At 47.0% G+C, this 22398-nt stretch overlaps 1 protein-coding gene across 3 annotated transcripts in view; it reads right to left on the bottom strand.

Annotated features, from left to right (window-relative positions):
* Positions 1–5830: 5830 nt before the first annotated feature.
* Positions 5831–22398, bottom strand: part of HSD17B12 (hydroxysteroid 17-beta dehydrogenase 12) — a 63065-nt gene continuing 46497 nt past the window's right edge. For all 3 annotated transcript variants that reach the window (XM_075567235.1, XM_075567238.1, XM_075567237.1), the window contains 3 exons: positions 22158–22223; positions 15363–15512; positions 5831–6630 (listed from right to left, as the gene is read on the bottom strand). In XM_075567235.1, coding sequence (XP_075423350.1) covers positions 6523–6630; positions 15363–15512; positions 22158–22223 — 324 coding nt within the window. In that variant the 3' untranslated portion in view covers positions 5831–6522. The remainder of the gene's footprint in view (positions 6631–15362; positions 15513–22157; positions 22224–22398) is intronic.

Genomic DNA, 22398 nt, shown 5'->3' with positions numbered 1-22398 from the left:
ATCAGGCCCGTCAAACACAGAATAACTTGAGGGGCCAATTCTTAAATCCGACGGCAAGACTCGGACCAGACCACCAGAAAGAAAAATAAAACAAATACCCCCAACCCTATTGGCAACACTCCACACTAACAGCCCAAAGCCTTAATGGGATCAGCTGTGTGGCTGGTCCATACTCCATCCTTATGCACACCCCGCCCCACAACAAGCAGCCACTTGACCTTGTGTTTCAACGTTGCCCCTTACTCCCTCTTTAAGCTCTCACGAGCAGGGCTCTCATTACCGTCTGCACCCGTTTGTGCGAGTCTATCCTTACTTGTATGCCATTCCGTTTATGTCATTGATGCCACTCTGTACCTCGCTACAGAATGCTGACACTTTACAAATAAAACGATAATGAGAACAAGTAGGATTCTGGGAAAAAAAAAAAAATTGCGTGGTCCCTCCGCACCGTCGGAAAATATTGGTTGCACGTGAGTTTCTGCGGCTGTCGTTGACGTCAGCCAGGTTCCGTCGCTGGATATATTGCGACCCGCTTGATGAACAAAATGTCCTAGAATTTCGTCACGTGCAACCAGTATTTTCCGACAGTGTGGAGGGACTGCGCAACAGCGCTCACAACGCGGGAAGCCTAGAAGACCAGGACCGAGACTGCCAGCAGGGGTTGGCGTTTCGTGGAAAGGAGATTCTGGATACTTCATCTGGCACAGCCCGTGGGATCGGAAGATCGATGTGGGAGATGCTGTTGTGGTAACGTCCTTAACATGACATGCTCTTATCTTTATCCTGATGTACGTGTAATACTACTGATGGAAAATATATCAATATATATTTTTTACTTCACAATGAGATTTTGAGCTGTTTTTCTTTGTATACTGGTGCTATAGGTTGCTGAGCTACCCTACGTAAGCAGCTGCAGCTTCTCGTCAGAATTACACAGGTACAATTTACTCCTGTTGTTTTCTATCCAGCACTTGTGATTTACATCGTTTTTATCACTATTCATATACACAGTCACTGTATATGGCGGACACAGTGACGTCATCACGTGGCGTCCCGTAACGAAGCAGTAGTGTGTCCAGCCGTGGTGAAGCCTGCAGCAAACAGACTTCCCTCTATGTGTGGCGGTTTCGAATAGGGAGCCCCAACAGCCACTTCTAGACACTACCAAACCCCTAGGGGTACCTTTGGGGGCTACCATCAGGAACGGAGCCCAGCTGGCCTGAAGGGCTAATCCCTATGGAGATGACGTCAGCATGAGAAGGATATTCTAGCAGAGTCCTGGTATACAGCTGCTGCTGCTGAGTGCCCGCTGAGAGGAGATACTACACCACTTCCACACCAGTATCATCGAGTGGTAACCAGTGTGATTACACACTCAATGCTTATATAATCATACTTGATGTACGCAGTTTATACATAATTTTATTCAATATACACTTGTATTACCTACTTCACTATTTGCGTTGTGCGCTGATTTTTGTTTCCATCATTGTATATAAGCATCTACCAATATTTTATTTTCACCAATAATTCACTTCATTGTATATTTATTCATTGTTTATATATTTAACTAAAACGTGCAGTGATTTTTTTCCCCCTATTTTTTTGTTACTATACAGCTAGTGAGCCGTTGGTAAATATTCACATCTTCCCCTCGAGTCCTGGTTCTTTTTTAGAATGTCAAATCCTGCGATTTGTTACCAGATTACCGATCCTGGCTGAATTCCTGGAGACTAATAATACCAATTTATACACACACTTTTTGATTATTTAGCCCATTTTAGAGGTTTGTCTATTTCTCCCGATTGAGGCAATATTCAAAATACTTGCCACATCTAAATGCTGCAAATTGTAAATGATGGATTATTTGTTGATATACATATTTGAGATTATTCAAAGTGAGGAATGACCATCGTTGGTACTCAACTGGATTTCAAAAGACCAAGACGACGACCAAAAGGAAAATGGGAGAATGAAATCAGGAAATGTGTTTGAGCAACATGGAGATTTGTAACAGCAATATTTGGAAGAAGGCTTCTACATGCAGTGAATCGACCAAGGCTGAAGATGGAGATGACGCATACACAATTGTAATAATCAGAGCGTTAACCAATTATGATAAATGAAGGTGGGCCAAACTCTACTTGATTCTGAAAAGTAGTACAAAGTCATACAAGAATTGCAAAGCTGTCCTTCACAGCTCAAGATGTTAAAATATTATAAAAAATACTATTTGGGATTCTTGTTTTTCATTAAATTAAGGTAAAATACTAATGAATGATACATACGTAAAGTACTTTAGTATTAAAATGCTAATAAAAAGGCTGATGTACAAGGATCCCTGCAATTCAGCAACTCAGCGTAGATCAGGTAGGTAGGTACGCACACACATTCATTTTAATAGTATTAAAAACCATTGCTGTTGACAAGCAATTTATTAACACCTCCCCGGAGACAGACTTGATTGCCGCACATGCAAAGCTTGGAGAACAAGTTCTTCAGAGCATAGCTACGATCGCCAATTTGTTCCCTAAACATCCTCACTACCCAACATCATACGTCAGCTGTTAGGCACTTGTACCTTTTCAGCACCATTTCATCGGTTTATGAATTGTCACTGTGTGCACAGGACACGTTGTGACAGATTTCAGTGCCAGCTCCATCTCCTCAGTAGCATGTGAAGCCCATTATAACACGGATAGGTTTCTCCCCTAGTCTCAAATGCAGTTTTGAGAGGAGTCACACGGGGGGGGGGGGGGGGGGAGAGGTCCTGTTAGATGTTGTTCTAACCGTAGCCATGCAAAGAAAAAACTAATATGTAAAACTTGTGGAATGGTACAGTGCAACGTTGAAAGTCACATTGGAGAAATGTATATTAGTCACAAGTTTGATAACTTTAAATGAACGAACAAGACCGTTATTTATACTGTAGATATAATTAATAATAGTTTGTTCTTGTATAGCGCTGCTAGTTTTACATAGCGCTCTACAGAGACATTTTGCAGGCACAGGTCCCTGCCCTGTGGAGCTTACAATCTATGTTTTTGGTGCCTGAGGCACAGGGAGATAAAGTGACTTGCCCAAGGTCACCAGGAGCCGACGCCGGGTTACCCTGCTTCAAACTCAGTGCCAGTCAGTGTCTTTACTCACTGAGCCGCTCCTGCTCTCTAAGAGTGTGAAACCTTTATAAGACAGTCCACATGACACTAGACATCAGGTTTACAATGTCCTTTAGATACTGTTATTTCTATGAAAAATTCCTGTGTTCAGAAAAAAAAGGTATCACAGCTTGGGATGAGGCCGGTGCAATTTGTTGTAATCAAAATATATACCCAGGTTACTGGGAGCACTTAGCTTCAAGTGTGCGCGTGTAACACACAAGTAAAGGAATAGGATGGTACAGAATATTGTATTTATAGTACGAATAAGCTAATTAAAGCATTACATTTGTTTTTCCAAGAATGAAAAAGCGCAACCCTAGTGTATTATTTAATAGAAAACAAATACATATGTTAAGACTAAACACATGGACACACACAGTGGAGTAATGATTACTCAAATCTTTGCTGGTTTCTGGAAGCCCGAGGTCAGTCCCGTGTTTGCTGTGTAGCAGAAATCACAAACAGCGTGGCAGATACTCACCACTCAAGGTTATGTTCAGCGAGTTGTTTTTCCCCTAGGAAGGAACCATTTCTGTAGCCAAGTTCCTGTTAGGGAGCTCCACTCCGCTCTATTGATTCTGTGAGAAGAGCTTGATCACGGATGTCTAAGGCTGCGTCCATGCTGCCGAAGACCACGCGGTGCGATCCCATTGCCTTAAGGCATTGATCACACCCATAGATCGCGTGCGACAGCAGGAGGGAGTGCACGTGGAATCTGTTCAAACATTCCACGGCGCGATGGGCAGGTAATGTGAGCGGTTCGCCCAATGAGGGCGAACCAGCTCTGTGACATCACAGACACGCCCCCCACGGCGTGTCCACCTTATCCACAAAACTCTTCCGCTTCACGTGGGTGATGTCATGCGCTCACGCCTCTGTGCGGTCGAAGGCTGTATGGACGCAGCCTAAGGCCTGTAATATAGTGCGCTACCATGCAAACGCGTCAATGATAATTGCATGTGTGAGCCCGATGTTTATATAGTTGAGACGCGTGTGGCAGATCTGAGAAAAGACATGAAATTTTTTTCACGCTGTTGGTGCGCTACATGACACTGTGAGCCAATCACAGTGCGGCCCAACACTGATATTATGGCCATGCCCTCTGGCAACACGCACACCAGCAGTGATTATAAAACCAGCCTAAAGCTGCGGCCAGGGTGAGGAGACGCGCACGTTTAAAAACAGGTTACCTTATGCATGCGTCCAAAGTACTGCTTCGGGAGCTTGGAGCAGAGCTGTGCTTGGGGAGACATCAGAATGTGTTTTTCCGGCGCTATGGTGCGTCACGTGACCAGGTAAGAGCCAATGAGAGCACAGCAGTCACAACAACCAATCAGATGGAGGCGAGGATGTGATGTCACACCCCACGCAACGCACGCATTTTGTACCTATAGTACAAACGGTGACATGCGTGGCTAGGGGGCGTGGCCATGACAGTGTTAGGCCGCACTGTGATTGGCTCTGTCACGTGGCGCGCCAAGAGCACGAAAAGACAAATTTCATGTCTTTCCTCAGATCTGACGCGCCAACGCTCACGGCCGTGCGCTTCTCAACTATATCAATGTCAGGCTCACACATGCAATCATCATTGGCGCGCGCGCACGCACAATATTACAGGCCTTACTTGCCACATCGGATGAGACAAGTTGTGTGCAATGTCTGACGCAGCGTCCTACAGAGCAGCCGCTCCCAGAGAATAGCAAAGATTCGAGGTCCCATTACTCCACAACGCACATATTCTATGGCCGAGGCATTGTTTTTAGGGTTAACATTTTGAATGAATATATATATATATATATATATATATATATATATATATATATATATATATATTATATATATATATATATTATATATATTACACTAGGGTGGTCACGTTTTTTCATTTTGTTTTAGATTGTTTCACTGTCACGGAGCTCCAACTGAATGTGCTTTTGTACCTACCTTGGGATACTATTTGGACACGTGGTTTTTACAATTATATTTTGTATATTTAAATTTTGTAATATTCATTTACCTTTTAGTGTTTCATACAGTTACATTTAAGTTGATTGTTCAATATTCACCATTGGTATTTTTTTTTATACTCAATCCATTTGCTTAAATCCACTTTTATTTTCTCTTCACCACCTATTTTGTAATCACTTTAAGGAGTTTTGAGCACACTTATTCCTATTAGTGATTCCCAGTCAAATTTGTATGTCATTCTTGTATTGGGCTCCACTTTTCAATGCATTCAAAGTCTCAGCGATTCTGAAAAATACAAGCATCGCTCTTTGTGACATAGAAGTGTTCATTAGACAGGGCATTTCCATATACAGTATCTTATATCTACTGAAGGGCCTGACAAAATGTATCCTGCATAGTCTGATAAAGTGGAAGCTCCTCCTTGGTTGTATCTCTGCCTTGTTAAATTATTCCATCACAAATATGGTGAAATGCAAGCTAGCAATGTACCGAACGGACACTGCACTACCATTGGGAGCGGTGGTCTGCTGCCTCCGAGTAACAGCTTTGCAATCAGTTGCAGGCTCTGCCAGTGAAGAGGGTTACTTCCAAGTTACAAGAAAGACTCCCCAAGCATCGCAATAATATCAGTTAATACCAATGTTATTCTCAAGTTGACTTTCTTCATGCACCAAAGTCTACAAGAATATTATACTCATTGCAATTGTAACATTATTATTATTTATTTTTTATTGATTTTGTAAGGAGTCTAAGACGATTGAGCAATTAATATCTGGAAGTTATAACTCCGTTTGATACACAGGTAGGTTTTGTTATAGTGCCCCGTAGACCAGGGGTGGCCAACGCCAGTCCTTAAGGGCAACCAACAGGTCAGGTTTGCAGGATATCCGAGCATAAGCACAGGTCGCTCACAGTCCCTGCTTCAGCACAGGTGGCTCAGAAGCTCAGTCTGATTGAGACACCTGTGCTGAAGCTGGCCTAGCACTTTCATGCCGGTAGAATAAGGTTATCACAAAACCAAACCTAGTGTTAACCCCTTCACTGCTAGCGTGCACTCAAAGGAACAGAACAGGTTTCTGGCAGCAAAAGGCGTTTAGTGTAAAAAAATAAAAATAAAAAAACGGTTAGCCATGTTACACTCGAATGCTGATCTGCACAGGTAAATTTAGTATCACTAGTTACAAGAACAAACAAACAAAGCAAAGATGCACTGCCTAGGATCATAGCCCCTGAGAACACCGATTTTAAGGGCTGATCATTGGGTGTTCCCATTGTAGGGGGGCTTTGTTTCGACCTCAAGCCCACTGGCCATAGTTGCTTAATACCGCAAGGGAGAGGGAGCAGCTGCTGGCCATTAATGCCATTGAGGGTGTCCAGTCGTTTCCTGGGTCTTCTAGTTTTGCTTGGACCTCTTCAGGTAACGAGCTCGGAGCCCCTTGTTCATCTTCATGGCCAGGTTGATAGAGGTGGCGATAGGAAGGAAAGAGGTGGTGACCCAGCCCTGGAGAAGAGAGCAATCATGAATTAGTGGATGAGATTCAGCAGGCTTAATCTTCATAGAAACACACACCCACAAAAAAAACCAACATGTAACTTTCTGATCAACAAGAAAGGGGTTGCACCCCATATGGCCACCCCCTGACCTCACCAGGGAGATAAGGGGTTAACTGGACTGCGGTCCAGGGATGTGGTTTGACCCTTGTTATATCATGAAAATGTATGTTCCCCTGTTCCCATGTTCTATTATAATGTCAGTGTCTGCACCACACACACACTGGGATCCATACGGGAGGGCAAGGGTTAATAGTTGTATAGTGATTATAGCCCTTTGTTTAATTTTCCTGCCTTTTCAGGCACCATTTTGCAGAGTCCCATAGGCCGCCATTAGAGCTCCATGCGTTTCAATGGCGGATCTAGCTGTTTTGGACCTGTTTCCCTCGAAGACCAGCAGGTGGCGTCCGAGAGGAGGAGCGGCGGTTTCCCATTGCAAGTCAATGGACTCATTGACTTCAATGGAGATTCCTCGACGGTGCTTTCCAGGAACGAGTTGGCAGCCGTCCAAACCGCAAAGCGGATACTTTTTCTGAAAAAGAGCTTTGATCACCGATTAGTCAAGTTCAACGTCAAGTGGCGTGGGAATCTTAGGTTCTAGGGCACCCAGAAATAACATTCTTTTTGCCCCTAGTTCCTAGGCCTCCCCTCACTCGACCACCACCGGGTCCCAGAATCCAGGACCACCGGAACGGGTTGTGCTGGTAGAGCGGGTCGCGCCATAGGTTCCAATGGCGACGGCAGAAGCAGCACAAGAAAACGACTAAGTCAGAAACGCTACAAATCATAAGCCCATATCTCCGGTTCTGGAGGGTTCAGAGGGCCAGGGTTTGGGGTACCTGTAGTCACAGCTCCGGCATGGCTGCAGAACCATCCTTGACCCTCTCTGACCAACCTGACGGAGTATGGACCACCTTAAAGGTTCGGGAGTTTTTCCCATAGACTTCCATGGCGGCCGGTTCCCATTGACCGGCTATGGCGGAGAAACCCCATAGGCTTCAACGGCGGCTATGCCCTGTTGAAAGTCTATGGCGGCGGATTCCCATAGCCGCCAATGGCGGCGGTTTACCATTGAAAGTCTATGGCGGCGGAGCCCGTTGTTTTCAATGGGGATTTAGTGAAAAACCGTGATTTAATTTACAGCGGAGATTTTTGTATTAAAATAAGAAACGGTTTAAGTAGTAATTGTGTATCTCCGGTTCCGAAGGTCGCAGTGGGCTGAAACTTGGATCATATGGTGTCCCAGTTCCGGCATTGAGAACTGGGCAGTTTGGACCCGCTGGACCCAACAGAACCGGATATTTTAATATGTTTATGTTTCACCTTTAATGTTGTATCCCAAGGCAGGGATAAAAACCTGCGGAGATTCCTTTGCACAAAGGGAAGCAGATGGTTAGAGGGGCGACCCAATGTCTAGAGACTAAGTACTGTTCAAAGGATTTTGCCACCCTCACTGTTTACCTGAGGGCGGAGACGCCTCAAACTAGAATGGTCTGTGAGTGTCAATTCTACACCTACAAACAAGGGATATCCTGCCAGATATTCCATTTGGTAGACTGGCCGGCATCCCTGATGTAAATGTGGGGCTACAGAAATGAGACACTCAGGGTCCTAGTGCGCTTGGGCTAAATCAGTTCAGTTCAACCCAGTTATTTGGTGTATTATTATAGCCTGTTACAAAGTTACCGTCACAGGCATTAATAAAACTGGTGGCAGAGGTGGGATTGAACTGAACCTATATTACAGTGTTCTGTGGGACTCTGTAATATAGTGGAACTAGAAAGTAATTGTGAGTTCCTGGGACTAAAGATATTGAACACACAGTAGTGCAACAGTTAACACAAGTTGTAACACCACCTCACTGCTGCGACCGTGAACCATGAGCGAGGCTGAAGGCTCATCCAACCTGAGGACTCGAACTCAGCTGAAGGACAAGTGCCGTGAATATGGATTGCCTTATGAGAACCAGGAGGTTGCAGACATGATAGCGGGAATCAGTGACTATGAAGCCCGGCTTGCAGAGCCTCAGGATACGTCTCAGCTTGCCCTTGTACAGCCGCCCGGAGATCAGGGAAGGAACCCAGTGCCGGGGCAGCAGAATCCCGGGGAGGAAACGAGTGCACCTCCCAGGACCAGTGCAACAGGAGGGGCATTGGTTGCTGCGGCTACCAGTCCGTTCACCCCTGACATGTTGGCACTGATTACTGCATGAGGTGACAGAGGGACACCGGAGGAGCGGCTGCAGTTTATCACTATGGCAGTGAACAGACCCGCTTATTTCCCCCCTGTCCAACCCAGCAAAGATGAACTCAAACTGGACCAGCACAGTCTCACCAAGTTCGTGGAAGGCACTGACCAGATCGACAGTTTCTTAAAGAACTTTGAAACGCAGTGCCGGCGGTACAAAGTGCTTCCCCAGTATAGGGTTGCACGTTTGGACCCCTTACTGTCCGGCTTGGCTAAACAGACGATGATTGCGCTTCCAGATGAGTATGCTGATGATTATGACCACCTGAAAGAACTGTTATTTCAGTACGGTTTTACCCCTGAAGCCTACCGGGGTAAATTCCGGCTGGAAGAGAGGCAGCCCCTGGAGTCCTATGTTACCTACATGACCCGCATGGCTTTGTACGGTATACGCTGGGTGGAGGGCTATGAGGCCAGGACTTACCAACGCCTGCTAGACCTCATCTTTCAGGAGCAGCTCATGCAGCAGTGCCCGCCAGCGGTGAGGGCTTGGGTGTACGACAAAAAGCCCAAAACTTACCAGGAGGCAGCGAGGCTAGCAGATGACTATGTGGCCAGCCGAGTTCTGATGCCCACCAAGGCACCAGCCAAAGCGGCGGCGGCCAAGAAATCTGCTAATACCCCCCAATGGACTCAGAGGCCGCATGCTGGCAGCAGTCCACAGAAGGCGGGGAAGCTCCGGCACGAGCGCCGGTGCTACAACTGCAACCGCACTGTTCACATCAGACCAGATTGCCCGGAACCCCTGCGTTCCAGCGGACCCCATCAGGGGCAACGCAACCCAGCTGCGAAGCCGGTAGCCCGCGTGCGGGTGGCTTCCATCAAGGCAACCTGACCGGTCATGGAAACAACTCCCAGCAAGACGTCCCATGCCACACCTGTCCCGGTTTCATCGGTGCCTACAGCCAGGAGCGGAGGACATCTCAGCGCAGACCTGCAGCAGACGGACGGCCGGAGCAGACATCTCACCCCGGTAACAGTCGGTGACCAGCAAGCAGTCGGCTTGCTGGATTCAGGAGCTGCAGTGACCCTGGTCCGACCCGATATGGTCCGGCCAGAGGAATTTCTCCAAGGCCCTGGGATGCAGATCACTGTGGCCGACGGAGAGCCACGTTTCTTGCAAGTGGCCAGAATCTTTTAGGATTGGGGGGAGGGCCAGGGTGTGCAGGAGGTGGGGGTTTTACCCGGTTTGCATGCTGAAGTTCTTCTTGGCAACGATCTGGGACCGATGACCTGCACCTACGACCGGGTGCCCAAGCCCGCTGAGGTGGCGGCGGTTACCCGGAGCCAGACAGCAGCAATGGCGGCGGCGGCGCCAGTTCCCCAGCCTTTGGGACCAACGTTAGCGGAGGGCGCAGAGGCATCCGGGGAGGTAAGCCAGGATCAGTTGCAACCACAGACTGACTTACTGTTCCCCCTCACCCTTCCCCATGCCCCGGACAATGAAATGACTGGGGGGTGGCCAGAATTAGGAGCCCAGTTTAGGGAGGCAGTGAAGACAGACCCTACCCTGGCCGGCGTGAGACTTCGGGCGTCCGAGTCTCAGGCAGGGGAAGGCACTGAGCACTGCCTATGGCGTAAGGGACTCCTGTATAGAGAAGAAGGGAACCCAGGGATAGAGGAGGGGGTGACCGGTAAGCGGCAGCTAGTAGTGCCCCAGGGGTACCGACAGCAACTGTTACGGGTAGCTCACTCTATTCCGTTAGCGGGACATCAGGGGGTCAACAGAACGTGAGCCCGGTTATTACAGCGTTACTACTGGCCGGGGGCATCGCGAGATGTGGGCAATTTCTGCCGCTCTTGTGATGCTCGCCAGCGAGTGGGTAAGGCGGGCGACCGTGTGAAGGCACCCCTGAAACCCCTACCGATAATAGGGGAACCCTTCCAGAAAGTAGCGATGGAGCTTGTAGGACCCCTTATGATTCCTAGCAGGTCAGGGAAGCGCTACATCCTCACGGTGGTGGATTTTGCCACCCGGTACCCTGAGGCAGTAGCGCTTGGCATCATAGATGCCAAGACAGTGGCAGGAGCTTTGCTGAACATTTTTTCTAGGGTAGGTTTCCCTAGTGAGATCCTAACCGATCAGGGGTCGCAGTTCATGAGTGAACTGTTACATTGTCTCTGGGATGCATGCAGTGTACAGCACCAGCGCACTACCCCTTACCATCCCCAGACAAACGGATTATGTGAGAGGTTTAACGGTACCCTGAAGCAGATGCTTCGGACCTATATAGAGGCGGAGGGGAAAGACTGGGAGATTCATTTACAGCACTTGCTGTTTGCCTACCGAGAGGTACCGCAGGAATCTACAGGCTTCTCCCCCTTCGAGCTACTATATGGCCGCAGGGTACGTGGACCTCTGGACCTATTCCGTGAGGGATGGGAAGGGGAGGCTACTGCTACTGATGCTTCAGTGATCCAGTATGTAGTAGATCTCCGAGACCAGTTAGAGATGCTCATGGGGGTGGCCCAGGACCACCTCAGGGCCGCTCAGACCAAGCAGAAGCGATGGTATGACTGGAATGCCCGTAGCAGAGAATTCATCCCAGGACAGCAAGTGCTTGTTCTCAAACCCACTCGGGAGAACAAGTTAATGGCTGCCTGGTCGGGACCGTACCCGGTTATCCGAAAGGTGAATGAGTACAACTACGTTGTACAGGTAGAGCCTGAGAGGCACAAGACATATCACATTAATATGTTGAAAGAGTACAGAGCACCGAGTATGGGAGCAATAATGGCCATTTGCAGCCCACTGCTGGAGGATCCGGCGAGCAATGCTCTGCCTGATATCCTAGGGGAGGCTAGGCAGGGAAACACTGTGGAGCAGGTGGAGATAGGGGCACAGTTGAGTGCTAGGCAGAGGGGAGAAGCCAGGGACATGCTAAGTTTAGCGCCCTCTTCACTGACATGCCAGGGACCACACATCTCACAAAACACCCAGTGCACACAGGGGACCTGCAGCCTCTGCATAAGCACGCTTATAGAGTGTCAGCAGAAGTCAAGACTAGTATGGAGAGGGAGATAGAGGAGATGCTGACCCTAGGGGTAATTACTCCGTCCCAGAGCCCTTGGGCAAGCCCGGTAATCCTAGTCCCTAAGAAGGACAAGATCACCCGGTTTTGTGTGGACTACCGCTTGCTCAACGCTGGGACGGTGTCAGATGCCTACCCCATGCCCTGCATGGATGAGTTACTGGATGAACTCGCGGGGGCAAAGTATCTGACCACCATGGATTTGAGCAAAGGCTATTGGCAAATCCCACTGACCCTGGAGGCTAGGGAGAAGTCAGCCTTCATCACACCAAGTGGCCTCTGAGTTTTTAGTGATGCCATTTGGAATGAAGAATGCCCCGGCTACCTTCCAACGTCTGGTCAATAGGTTACTGGAAGGGATGTAGAGCTATGCCAGGGCTTACTTAGATGACATTGCTGTCTTTAGTAGGGAATCCCACTTAGGACATGTAGCTGCGGTGCTGGATAGGATCAGGGAGGCTGGGCTTACCTTGAAACCCACTAAGTGTATGGTAGGGATGGAAGAGGTCCTGTACTTAGGGCACAGGGTGGGTGGAAAGCACCTCAAACCAGAGCCAGCTAAGGTAGAAGCCATAGTTCAGTGGCCTGTCCCAAAAAACAAGAAACAGGTCATGGCATTTTTGGGCACCGCAGGGTACTAAAGGAAATTTGTCCCACAGTACAGCGCCGTGGCCAAACCCCTGACTGATCTGACTAAGAAGCAACTGCCTGTGCTTATTACCTGGACTCTTGCCTGTGAAACTGCTTTCCAGGCACTGAAAATTCCGCTTGCTGGGGCCCCCATACTGGCTGCCCCGGACTATACCAAACATTTTCTTATACAAACTGATGCCTCGGACTATGGCATTGGAGCAGTGTTGAGCCAGGTGGGGGACGACGGCAGAGAGCACCCTGTGGTGTACCTCAGCCGAAAACTACTCCCCAGAGAGGTGGCCTATGCCACCATTGAGAAGGAATGCTTGGCCATTGTGTGGGCACTCAAAAAGCTCCAGCCCTATGTGTATGGAAGGGCTTTCACGGTCATCACAGACCACAACCCCCTGAGTTGACTGCAGAGGGCATCAGGGGAGAATGCCAAGTTGCTGAGATGGAGCTTAGCTTTGCAAGAGTTTGAATTTACCATTCAGCACAAAAAGGGTAGTGAAAACAGCAATGATAATGGACTTTCACGTCAGGACTATCCCTCTGAGACTGAGTTAATTAACGGTGCCGCAGTGCCCCACTCCCCGTTAGGGCCAGTGGGCCACAGGTCACCCATTAAGAAGGAGAGGCGAAGAGGGAGAGAGGGTTTGGCCCGGTATTAAAGGGGTTGCACCCCATATGGCCACCCCCTGACCTCACCAGGGAGACAAGGGGTTAACTGGACTGCGGTCCAGGGATGTGGTTTGACCCTTGTTATATCATGAAAATGTATGTTCCCCTGTTCTATTATAATGTCAGTGTCTGCACCACACACACTGGGATCCAGATTATAGCCCTTTGTTTAATTTTCCCGCCTTTTCAGGCACCATTTTGCAGAGTCCCATAGGCCGCCCTTAGAGCTCCATGCGTTTCAATGGCGGATCTAGCTGTTTTGGAGCTGTTTCCCTCGAAGACCAGCAGGTGGCGTCCGAGAGGAGGAGCGGCGGTTTCCCATTGTAAGTCAATGGGCTCATTGACTTCAATGGAGATTCCTCGACGGCGCTTTCCAGGAACGAGTTGGCAGCCGTTCAAACGGCAAAACCGCAAAGCAGATACTTTTTCTGAAAAAGAGCTTTGATCACCGATTAGTCAAGTTCAACGTCAAGTGGCGTGGGAATCTTAGGTTCTAGGGCACCCAGAAATAACTTTATTTTTGCCCCTAGTTCCTAGGCCTCCCCTCACTCGACCACCACCGGGTCCCAGAATCCAGGACCCCAGGAACGGGTTGTGCTAGTAGAGCGGGTCGCGCCATAGGTTCCAATGGCGGCGGCAGAAGCAGCACAAGAAAACGACTAAGTCAGAAACGCTACAAATCATAAGCCCATATTTTCAGTTCTGGAGGGTTCAGAGGGCCAGAGTTTGGGGTACCTGCAGCCAATGCTCCGGCATGGCTGCAGAACCATCCTTCACCCTCTCTGACCAACCTGACGGAGTATGGACCACCGTAAAGTTTCGGGAGTTTTTCCCATAGACTTCCATGGTGGCCGGTTCCCATTGACCGGCTATGGCGGAGAAACCCCATAGGCTTCAACGATGCCCCGTTGAAAGTCTATGGCGGCAGATTCCCATAGCCGCCAATGGCAGCGGTTTACCATTGAAAGTCTATGGCGGCGGAGCCCGTTGTTTTCAATGGGGATTTAGTGAAAAACCGTGATTTAATTTACAGCGGAGATTTTTGTATTAAAATAAGAAACGGTTTAAGTAGTAATTGTGAATCCCCGGTTCCGAAGGTCGCAGCGGGCTGAAACTTGGATCATATTGTGTCCCAGTTCCGGCATTGAGAACTGGGCAGTTTGGACCCGCTGGACCCAACAGAACCGGATATTTTAATATGTTTATGTTTCACCTTTAATGTTGTATCCCAAGGCAGGGATAAAAACCTGCGGAGATTCCTTTGCACAAAGGGAAGCAGATGGTCAGAGGGGCGACCCAATGTCTAGAGACTAAGTACTGTTCAAAGGATTTTGCCACCCTCACTGTTTACCTGAGGGCGGAGACGCCTCAAACTAGAATGGTCTGTGAGAGTCATATTCTACACCTACAAACAAGTGATATCCTGCCAGATATTCCATTTGGTAGACTGGCCGGCATCCCTGATGTAAATGTGGGGCTACAGAAATGAGACCCTCAGGGTCCTAGTGCGCTTGGGCTAACTAGCTGGGGGGCATGGATTAAACTGTGTTCCCACGTTAAAGATTGGATACAGGTAATTGTTATCTAATAGCCTGTACTCAATGTTAAGAATAGGGTTACAAAGATATATAAACTGTGGTCAACCCTATGTCCATTGTCTTCAAATACCATCTTGATTGTTACCTGATTGCTGGAGAATTGCTATCTGATACTTCTCATCCCCCAAACCCAAGTAAGTGTTACCTCTTGCCTGTTACTGTACTATATTGCTGTGTTCACCTATTTAAGGAATAAATATACTTTATTATATCTAAGCCTCGTTCAGTTCAACCCAGTTATTTGGTATATTATTATAGCCTGTTACAAAGTTACAGTCACAGGCACCTACCTTCCTAGAATCACACACAATACGTACGCACGCACTATATACGTACACACAACTATACGTGTACACACACAATATAAATTGACGTACACACGTTCACACCTCACCCTGAGATGGTGCAAAATCTATATCGTTATATCTGAATATCAGAGTTCACACACACACACACACACAGATTAAATGAACAGCACGCTCTGCACCCACCATGATGGCGTGCGGCAGATATCCGTTGGTCTGAGACTGTAAGCCCACGGTATTTAAGGCGGATCTCACGTAGGCTTCCGGGCTCGGTGTATCCCACGTTGGCTTGCGGATCTTACTCATTTTGGTGGCCACAAAAAAGGGCAGCACGCTCTGCAGAAAGAAGCGCTGTATGAGGTTACAGGATCAAGGTACCAGGCCGCAATACCAACCTTCACCAGCACGAGAACCCAACTGTTTTGCACATTACACGATTTACACTTAATCTACTGCCAAAGGTGGCCAGCAACGCATTGCTCGTCCCTCTAGAAGTGAACGAAAAACAATAAACGGGATACGTTCAAAACAGAGAGGAAAAACAGTATGTTTATTTAAGCGGTTGTGGACAAGGCTACAGGGAAATCCAGAGTTAGAAAATATAAAGTATAAACCTAATAGGGGCCAAGCGTAGAGGGTCCCAGTAAGGAATGAGGGTCCATGAGGTGAGCCAACTGTCTCTCTGAGATTATGGCAGTGAAAAGCCCCTTGGTGGTCTCAGTCTTGGACACAATGATAAATGTCACACCACATCAGCTGCCTGCAGTGATGCACACTGGACACAGGGTAGTGCTAGAATGACAGAGATGCCAAGACAAGCCGTGTTTACAAGCGCTGAGCAAGAAGACTGGGAAATGACAGGAGTTTAGAAAGGGAATAGGTTATTAGATAACTGCATGTCCACTGGTCTGTCTCAGATTCCCCTTCTGAGACAGAACAGCGATAAATGTGCTAAAAAAAATGCCACTTGCTATATTCCAGTATCAAACACGCATCACATCATCTTGTAAAAAAGACGACTTTTTTTTTAAAATGTATCTATGTATGTCTTTATTTCTATAGCACCAAAAGTGTACCCAGCGCTTCACAAAGAATACAGTACAGGGAATTATAATACAATAAGCGCAGCAGACTATAAGATTTCACTTAAAAAGTATATATATATATATATATATATATATATATATATATATATATATATATATATATATATATATATATATATATATATATATATATATATATATATATATATATATATATATATATATATATATATATATATATATATATATATATATATATATATATATATATATATATATATATATATATATATATATATATATATATATATATAAACAGTCCCAGAGTATTACAAATCCAAAAACCACCACTGGTTTCGGCCAGCTCCAAGAAGGCAGAGGTGATTCCCCCCCTCCTTCCAATAGCGTACTAAAGAGACCCCCCCCCCCCTCCTCATGGGTTTCCGTTTCAACTCTGTAGTACTTCATGCAAGGGCCAGCAGAATAACGTATTGTAAAGGTTTTAAGTTGCATTTCACAATGGAACTGTAAAATATAATGTACAGAAATATGGAGCCTAGTTTTTATTGTACGAATCATAGGCTATAACAAAGCGAATTGAAACCTAAGAATGAATATTAGGGCCTGTAATCTCAACATTTACAGATAATCAAATTCCTGCCAAGAAATGCAAATCCCTCATCAAGAAGAAAATCAATTTTGTTGGTTAATATTGTGCGTTCAAGGGAACGGAATGTGTGGAAGTTATATCTAGATCTTCCTATGCAGGTACTTGTTATTAATATAAAAGCACAACATGTTCACTCAGGAAAAGGAACGCCTTAATTTGTTTGACCAGAAGAAAAAAAATGTTCAAAGATATAACTCATAATATTGTACAATTTGTACAAGGAACACAGAGGTATAGGAACAGTATAACCTACCCAGTCCAACAATTATTTTTTATTTACATTAATTTAACGTTCTCCAGCTTTGGATTCACTATATGCGCATCTCTCCCTCTGTTGGGTAAACGTACTTAACTAAAGATAGATGTGCAACACAGAATCTGAAGGCAGATAAGACCCATTTGGTCACCGTGTCTGCCCTATCTGCTGTGAAACCTCAGACCATATTTGAAAGTTGGGGCGCAGCTTTGTGTCTATTCCTTTCTGTGTAGCACTTCCTCACATTTCTCCCATAGCTACCGCGCTCCAGAATGGAATAATACTCTAGGTGAGGTCTCCCCAATGATCTATAATGTGGCATCACCCCTCTCTTTCTGCTGCTAATACCTCTCCCTATATAACAACATGCCGCTGCTAAAACCTCTCCCTATACACCCTGCTGCTAATACCTCTACCTATACACCCCAACATGCCGCTGCTAAAACCTCTCCCTATACACCCTAACACCCCGCTGCCAACACCCCTCCCTATACACCCTGCTGCTAAAACCTCTCCCTATACACCCTAACACCCTGCTGCCAATACCTCTCCCTATACACCCTAACATCCCGCTGCCAATACCTCTCATTATACACCCTAACACCCTGCTGCCAATACCTCTCCCTATACACCCTGCTGCTAAAACCTCTCCCTATACACCCTAACATCTAGCTGCTAATACCTCTCCCTATACACCCTGCTGCTAATACCTCTCCCTATACACCCCAACATGCCGCTGCTAAAACCTCTCCCTATACACCCCAACACCCTGCTGCTAATACCTCTCCCTATACACCCTAACATCCCGCTGCTAATACTTCTCCCTATACACCCTAACATCCTGCTGCTAATACCTCTCCCTATACACCCTAACATCCCACTGCTAATACCTCTCCCTATACACCCCAACATCCCGCTGCTAATACCTCTCCCTATACACCCCAACATCCCGCTGCTAATACCTCTCCCTATACACCCTAACATCCTGCTGCTAATACCTCTCCCTATACACCCCAACATCCTGCTGCTAACCTCTCCCTATACACCCTAACATGCTGCTGCTAACACCTCTCCCTATACACCCTACAAGCATTGCAATTTATCAGTCATCTATGTGGGACACTGTCAAAGGACTTCCTAAAACCTAGGCAAGCTACATCTACTGTTCCACCCTCATCTATTACCTTAGTGACCCAGTCACAAAAATCAGTTAGATTTGTTTGACATGATCTCCCCCTGTACACACCATGTTACTGGGATCTTGTAGGTTTGTTGGCTGAAAGTTGTTTCCATTCATTTCCCCACTGCGGGCGTCAGACTCACTGGCCTGTAGTTACCGGTCACTTCCCTACTTCCACTGCTGTGAAGTGGGACTACGCTGGCTCTTATCCAGTCATTTGAAACTACACCTGTTAATAGTGACAGGTTACATTGTTCTGTCAATGGTGTTGCCAGCACAACCCTATGCTCTTTTAATATCCCATCTGGCTCCATTGACTTGTCCACTTTCAGTTTTGATAGCTCCAACAGGACTTTCTCCTCTGTCAATAATCTTGTATCCAACTCCTTTCCATTTATTTTCCCGTTACCCAACTGTGGTCCGCCTTCTTACCGTCGAAGACATAGCAGACAATGTTTCATAATTATTTTTGCTCTAACGTTTTCTCCCTCAACCAGACTATTCTCTTCTGTTGAGACTTGCTACTCCTTTTGTTTTCCTCCTTTCCCATCTATACCACAAAAAAAAATATTTAAAACAAAGGTTGTGCCTCTCCTTATTTACGGACAGCCATTCTCTTCTGCTTGGGCCTCTGCAGATCTAATCATTTGCTAGCCTGATATAGTTCTCAGTCCTGCTCCCTCGGAGTCTGCTTATATTTCCTAAAAGCTGTCTTTTTAGCTTTTACAATACGTGCCACCTCCTTTGAGAACCAGATCAGCTTTCTTTTCCTTGTATACCCTGCGCTTCTCACTATATTTGCCAGCAATGATCTGCATGGCCCCGGCACCAAAGGGGGTTAACCCAGTTGGTGCTTTATTAAGAGAAAAAGCACAAAGACCGACACACGTGGCCCTGTGCCATTCCCACATCATCCCGGAGCCATTTGTAGAGTGGTAATGGCTCGGAGACCTGCTGTTATGGTTGGAATAAAGGAGGACTTCCTGGAGGGTGTGTCAGGGCCTTGTGATTCCTGCACTACCTGGTGCTGAAATATCTGGAGTCATCTTGTGCCACGTACATTGATCCAAAAGGTTCCCAACAGAGTATAAAGACCACTGGGTCCTCCAATAGGGACACCTCTGAACAAGGGACCAAGACCGACGCAGAGAGAGACCGGGCACCATATTCACATTGCAGGCATAACTTCACACGGCAATGATTATCTAAAACAGGGTGGCCAACGCCGGTCCACCAACAGGTCAGGTTTTCACGATATCCCTGCTCAGCTCAGATAGGTGGCTCAGTCAACGCCTGTGTAGGGATATCCTGAAAACCTAACCTGTCGGTGGCCCTGGAGGAGAGGAGTTGACCACCTCTGATCTAAATCTTGTCTTCCAGGTAAGGGGGGGAGCGCTCGTTGAACAGGTGATGTGTAAGAAGAAAAAAGGAAAAACCAATAATAGTGTAGTCGTAAAGAAAAATATTCCTATCAGATAAATACTGTGTTGGTCTCACTCACAATGTGCTCCTCATATCGTGTAGCATATCAGAGATCCTTCTCTCTCTGATGGGAGCCCTTTAGTGTGTCCTTCGATGGGATTTGTAGTATTGTAATATCCCTTCTGTTATATGCCACGTGTCCTCATACAGTGATAATGGGAGGTGCCCTTGAGGTGAACACGAACAACATACAGACGAAGAAACCGCGTGAAGAATGAGAGAACACGAACAACATACAGACGAAGAAACCGCGTGCAAAATGAGAGAACACTAACAACATACAGACGAAGAAACCGCGTGCAGAATGAGAGAACATGAATAACATACAGACGAAGAAACCGCGTGCGGAATGAGAGAATATGAATAACAGACGAAGAAACCGCGTGCGGAATGAGAGAATATGAATAACAGACGAAGAAACCGCGTGCGGAATGAGAGAATATGAATAACAGGCGAAGAAACCGCGTGCGGAATGAGAGAATATGAATAACAGACGAAGAAACCGCGTGCGGAATGAGAGAATATGAATAACAGACGAAGAAACCGCGTGCGGAATGAGAGAATATGAATAACAGACGAAGAAACCGCGTGCGGAATGAGAGAATATGAATAACAGACGAAGAAACCGCGTGCGGAATGAGAGAATATGAATAACAGGCGAAGAAACCGCGTGCGGAATGAGAGAATATGAATAACAGGCGAAGAAACCGCGTGCGGAATGAGAGAACACGAACAACATACAGACGAAGAAACCGCGTGCGGAATGAGAGAACATGAATAACAGACGAAGAAACCACGTGCGGAATGAGAGAACATGAATAACATACAGACGAAGAAACCGCGTGCGTAATTAGAGAACACGAACAACATACAGACGAAGAAACCGCGTGCGTAATTAGAGAACACGAACAACATACAGACGAAGATACCGCGTGCGGAATGAGAGAACACGAACAACATACAGACGAAGAAACCACGTGCGGAATGAGAGAACATGAATAACAGAACAAACCGCGTGCGGAATGCGAGGGCATGAATAACATACAGACGAAGAAACCGCGTGCGGAATGAGAGAACATGAATAACAGACGAAGAAACCGCGTGCGGAATGAGAGAACATGAATAACATACAGACGAAGAAACCGCGTGCGGAATGAGAGAACATGAATAACAGACGAAGAAACCGCGTGCGGAATGAGAGAACACGAACAACATACAGACGAAGAAAGCGCATGCGGAATGCGAGGGCATGAATAACAGACGAAGAAAGCGCGTGCGGAATGCGAGGGCATGAATAACAGACGAAGAAAGCGCGTGCGGAATGCGAGGGCATGAATAACAGACGAAGAAAGCGCGTGCGGAATGCGAGGGCATGAATAACAGACGAAGAAAGCGCGTGCGGAATGCGAGGGCATGAATAACAGACAAAGAAAGCGCGTGCGGAATGCGAGGGCATAAATAACAGACGAAGAAAGCGCGTGCGGAATGCGAGGGCATGAATAACAGACGAAGAAAGCGCGTGCGGAATGCGAGGGCATGAATAACAGACGAAGAAAGCGCGTGCGGAATGCGAGGGCATGAATAACAGACGAAGAAACCGCGTGCGGAATGCGAGGGCATGAATAACAGACGAAGAAACCGCGTGCGGAATGCGAGGGCATGAATAACAGACGAAGAAACCGCGTGCGGAATGCGAGGGCATGAATAACAGACGAAGAAACCGCGTGCGGAATGCGAGGGCATGAATAACAGACGAAGAAACCGCGTGCGGAATGCGAGGGCATGAATAACAGACGAAGAAACCGCGTGCGGAATGCGAGGGCATGAATAACAGACGAAGAAAGCGCGTATGGAATGCGAGGGCATGAATAACAGACGAAGAAAGCGCGTATGGAATGCGAGGGCATGAATAACAGACAGACAGAACACCGAGTGATTTTAGGTGTGTAACCAATGTAACTTTCTTTATTTACACATCACTCCAACTAGCAGCTGGACACATTGCAGATCCCTCTGGCTCTGAAGGGGTTAATGCCGAGAGACCGGGGAGGGGGCGGCACTTTTAGAAATGGTCTCGGATCAATTGCTTAGGGTATCTACCATTCAATGTTACGTTGCTGGCGCACAAGCCGCTGTTTGCACCATTTTGTATGCGTTGATTTGTATTTGTTCTCGTGCCTTGGATTTATTTTTTTATGGAAAATGAAATAGAATAAAGTAGCGGTGGGAGAGAACCCGACGTCACATTCCCGAGTGAATGGGATTTCTTGGTGTTGCCAAGACAGCTGCTGTTGCCATGGAAACCTCACAATAACAAGTATTCTAGACGAAGACGCGCTCCACTCACCTGCATAGTGATGCCCTTGCTCTTGTATTCTGCGTGGAGACCCCGGGAAAAGAAATCCACAAAAGCCTAATATGTGGGGGGAGAGAGAGAGGGAGAGAGAGAGAGAGGGAGGGAGATGGGGGGGCAGAGGGAGAGAGAGGGAGGGGCAGAGAGGGAGACAGGGAGAGAGGGGGGGCAAAGCGGGACAGAGAGAGGAGAGAGAGGAGAGAGAGAGGGAGAGAGAGAGAGAGAGGGAGAGAAA

Source organism: Ascaphus truei, chromosome 12, assembly GCF_040206685.1.
Source record: "Ascaphus truei isolate aAscTru1 chromosome 12, aAscTru1.hap1, whole genome shotgun sequence".
Taxonomy (NCBI): Eukaryota; Metazoa; Chordata; class Amphibia; order Anura; family Ascaphidae; genus Ascaphus; species Ascaphus truei.
This window is presented reverse-complemented; position numbering and strand designations above follow the sequence as displayed.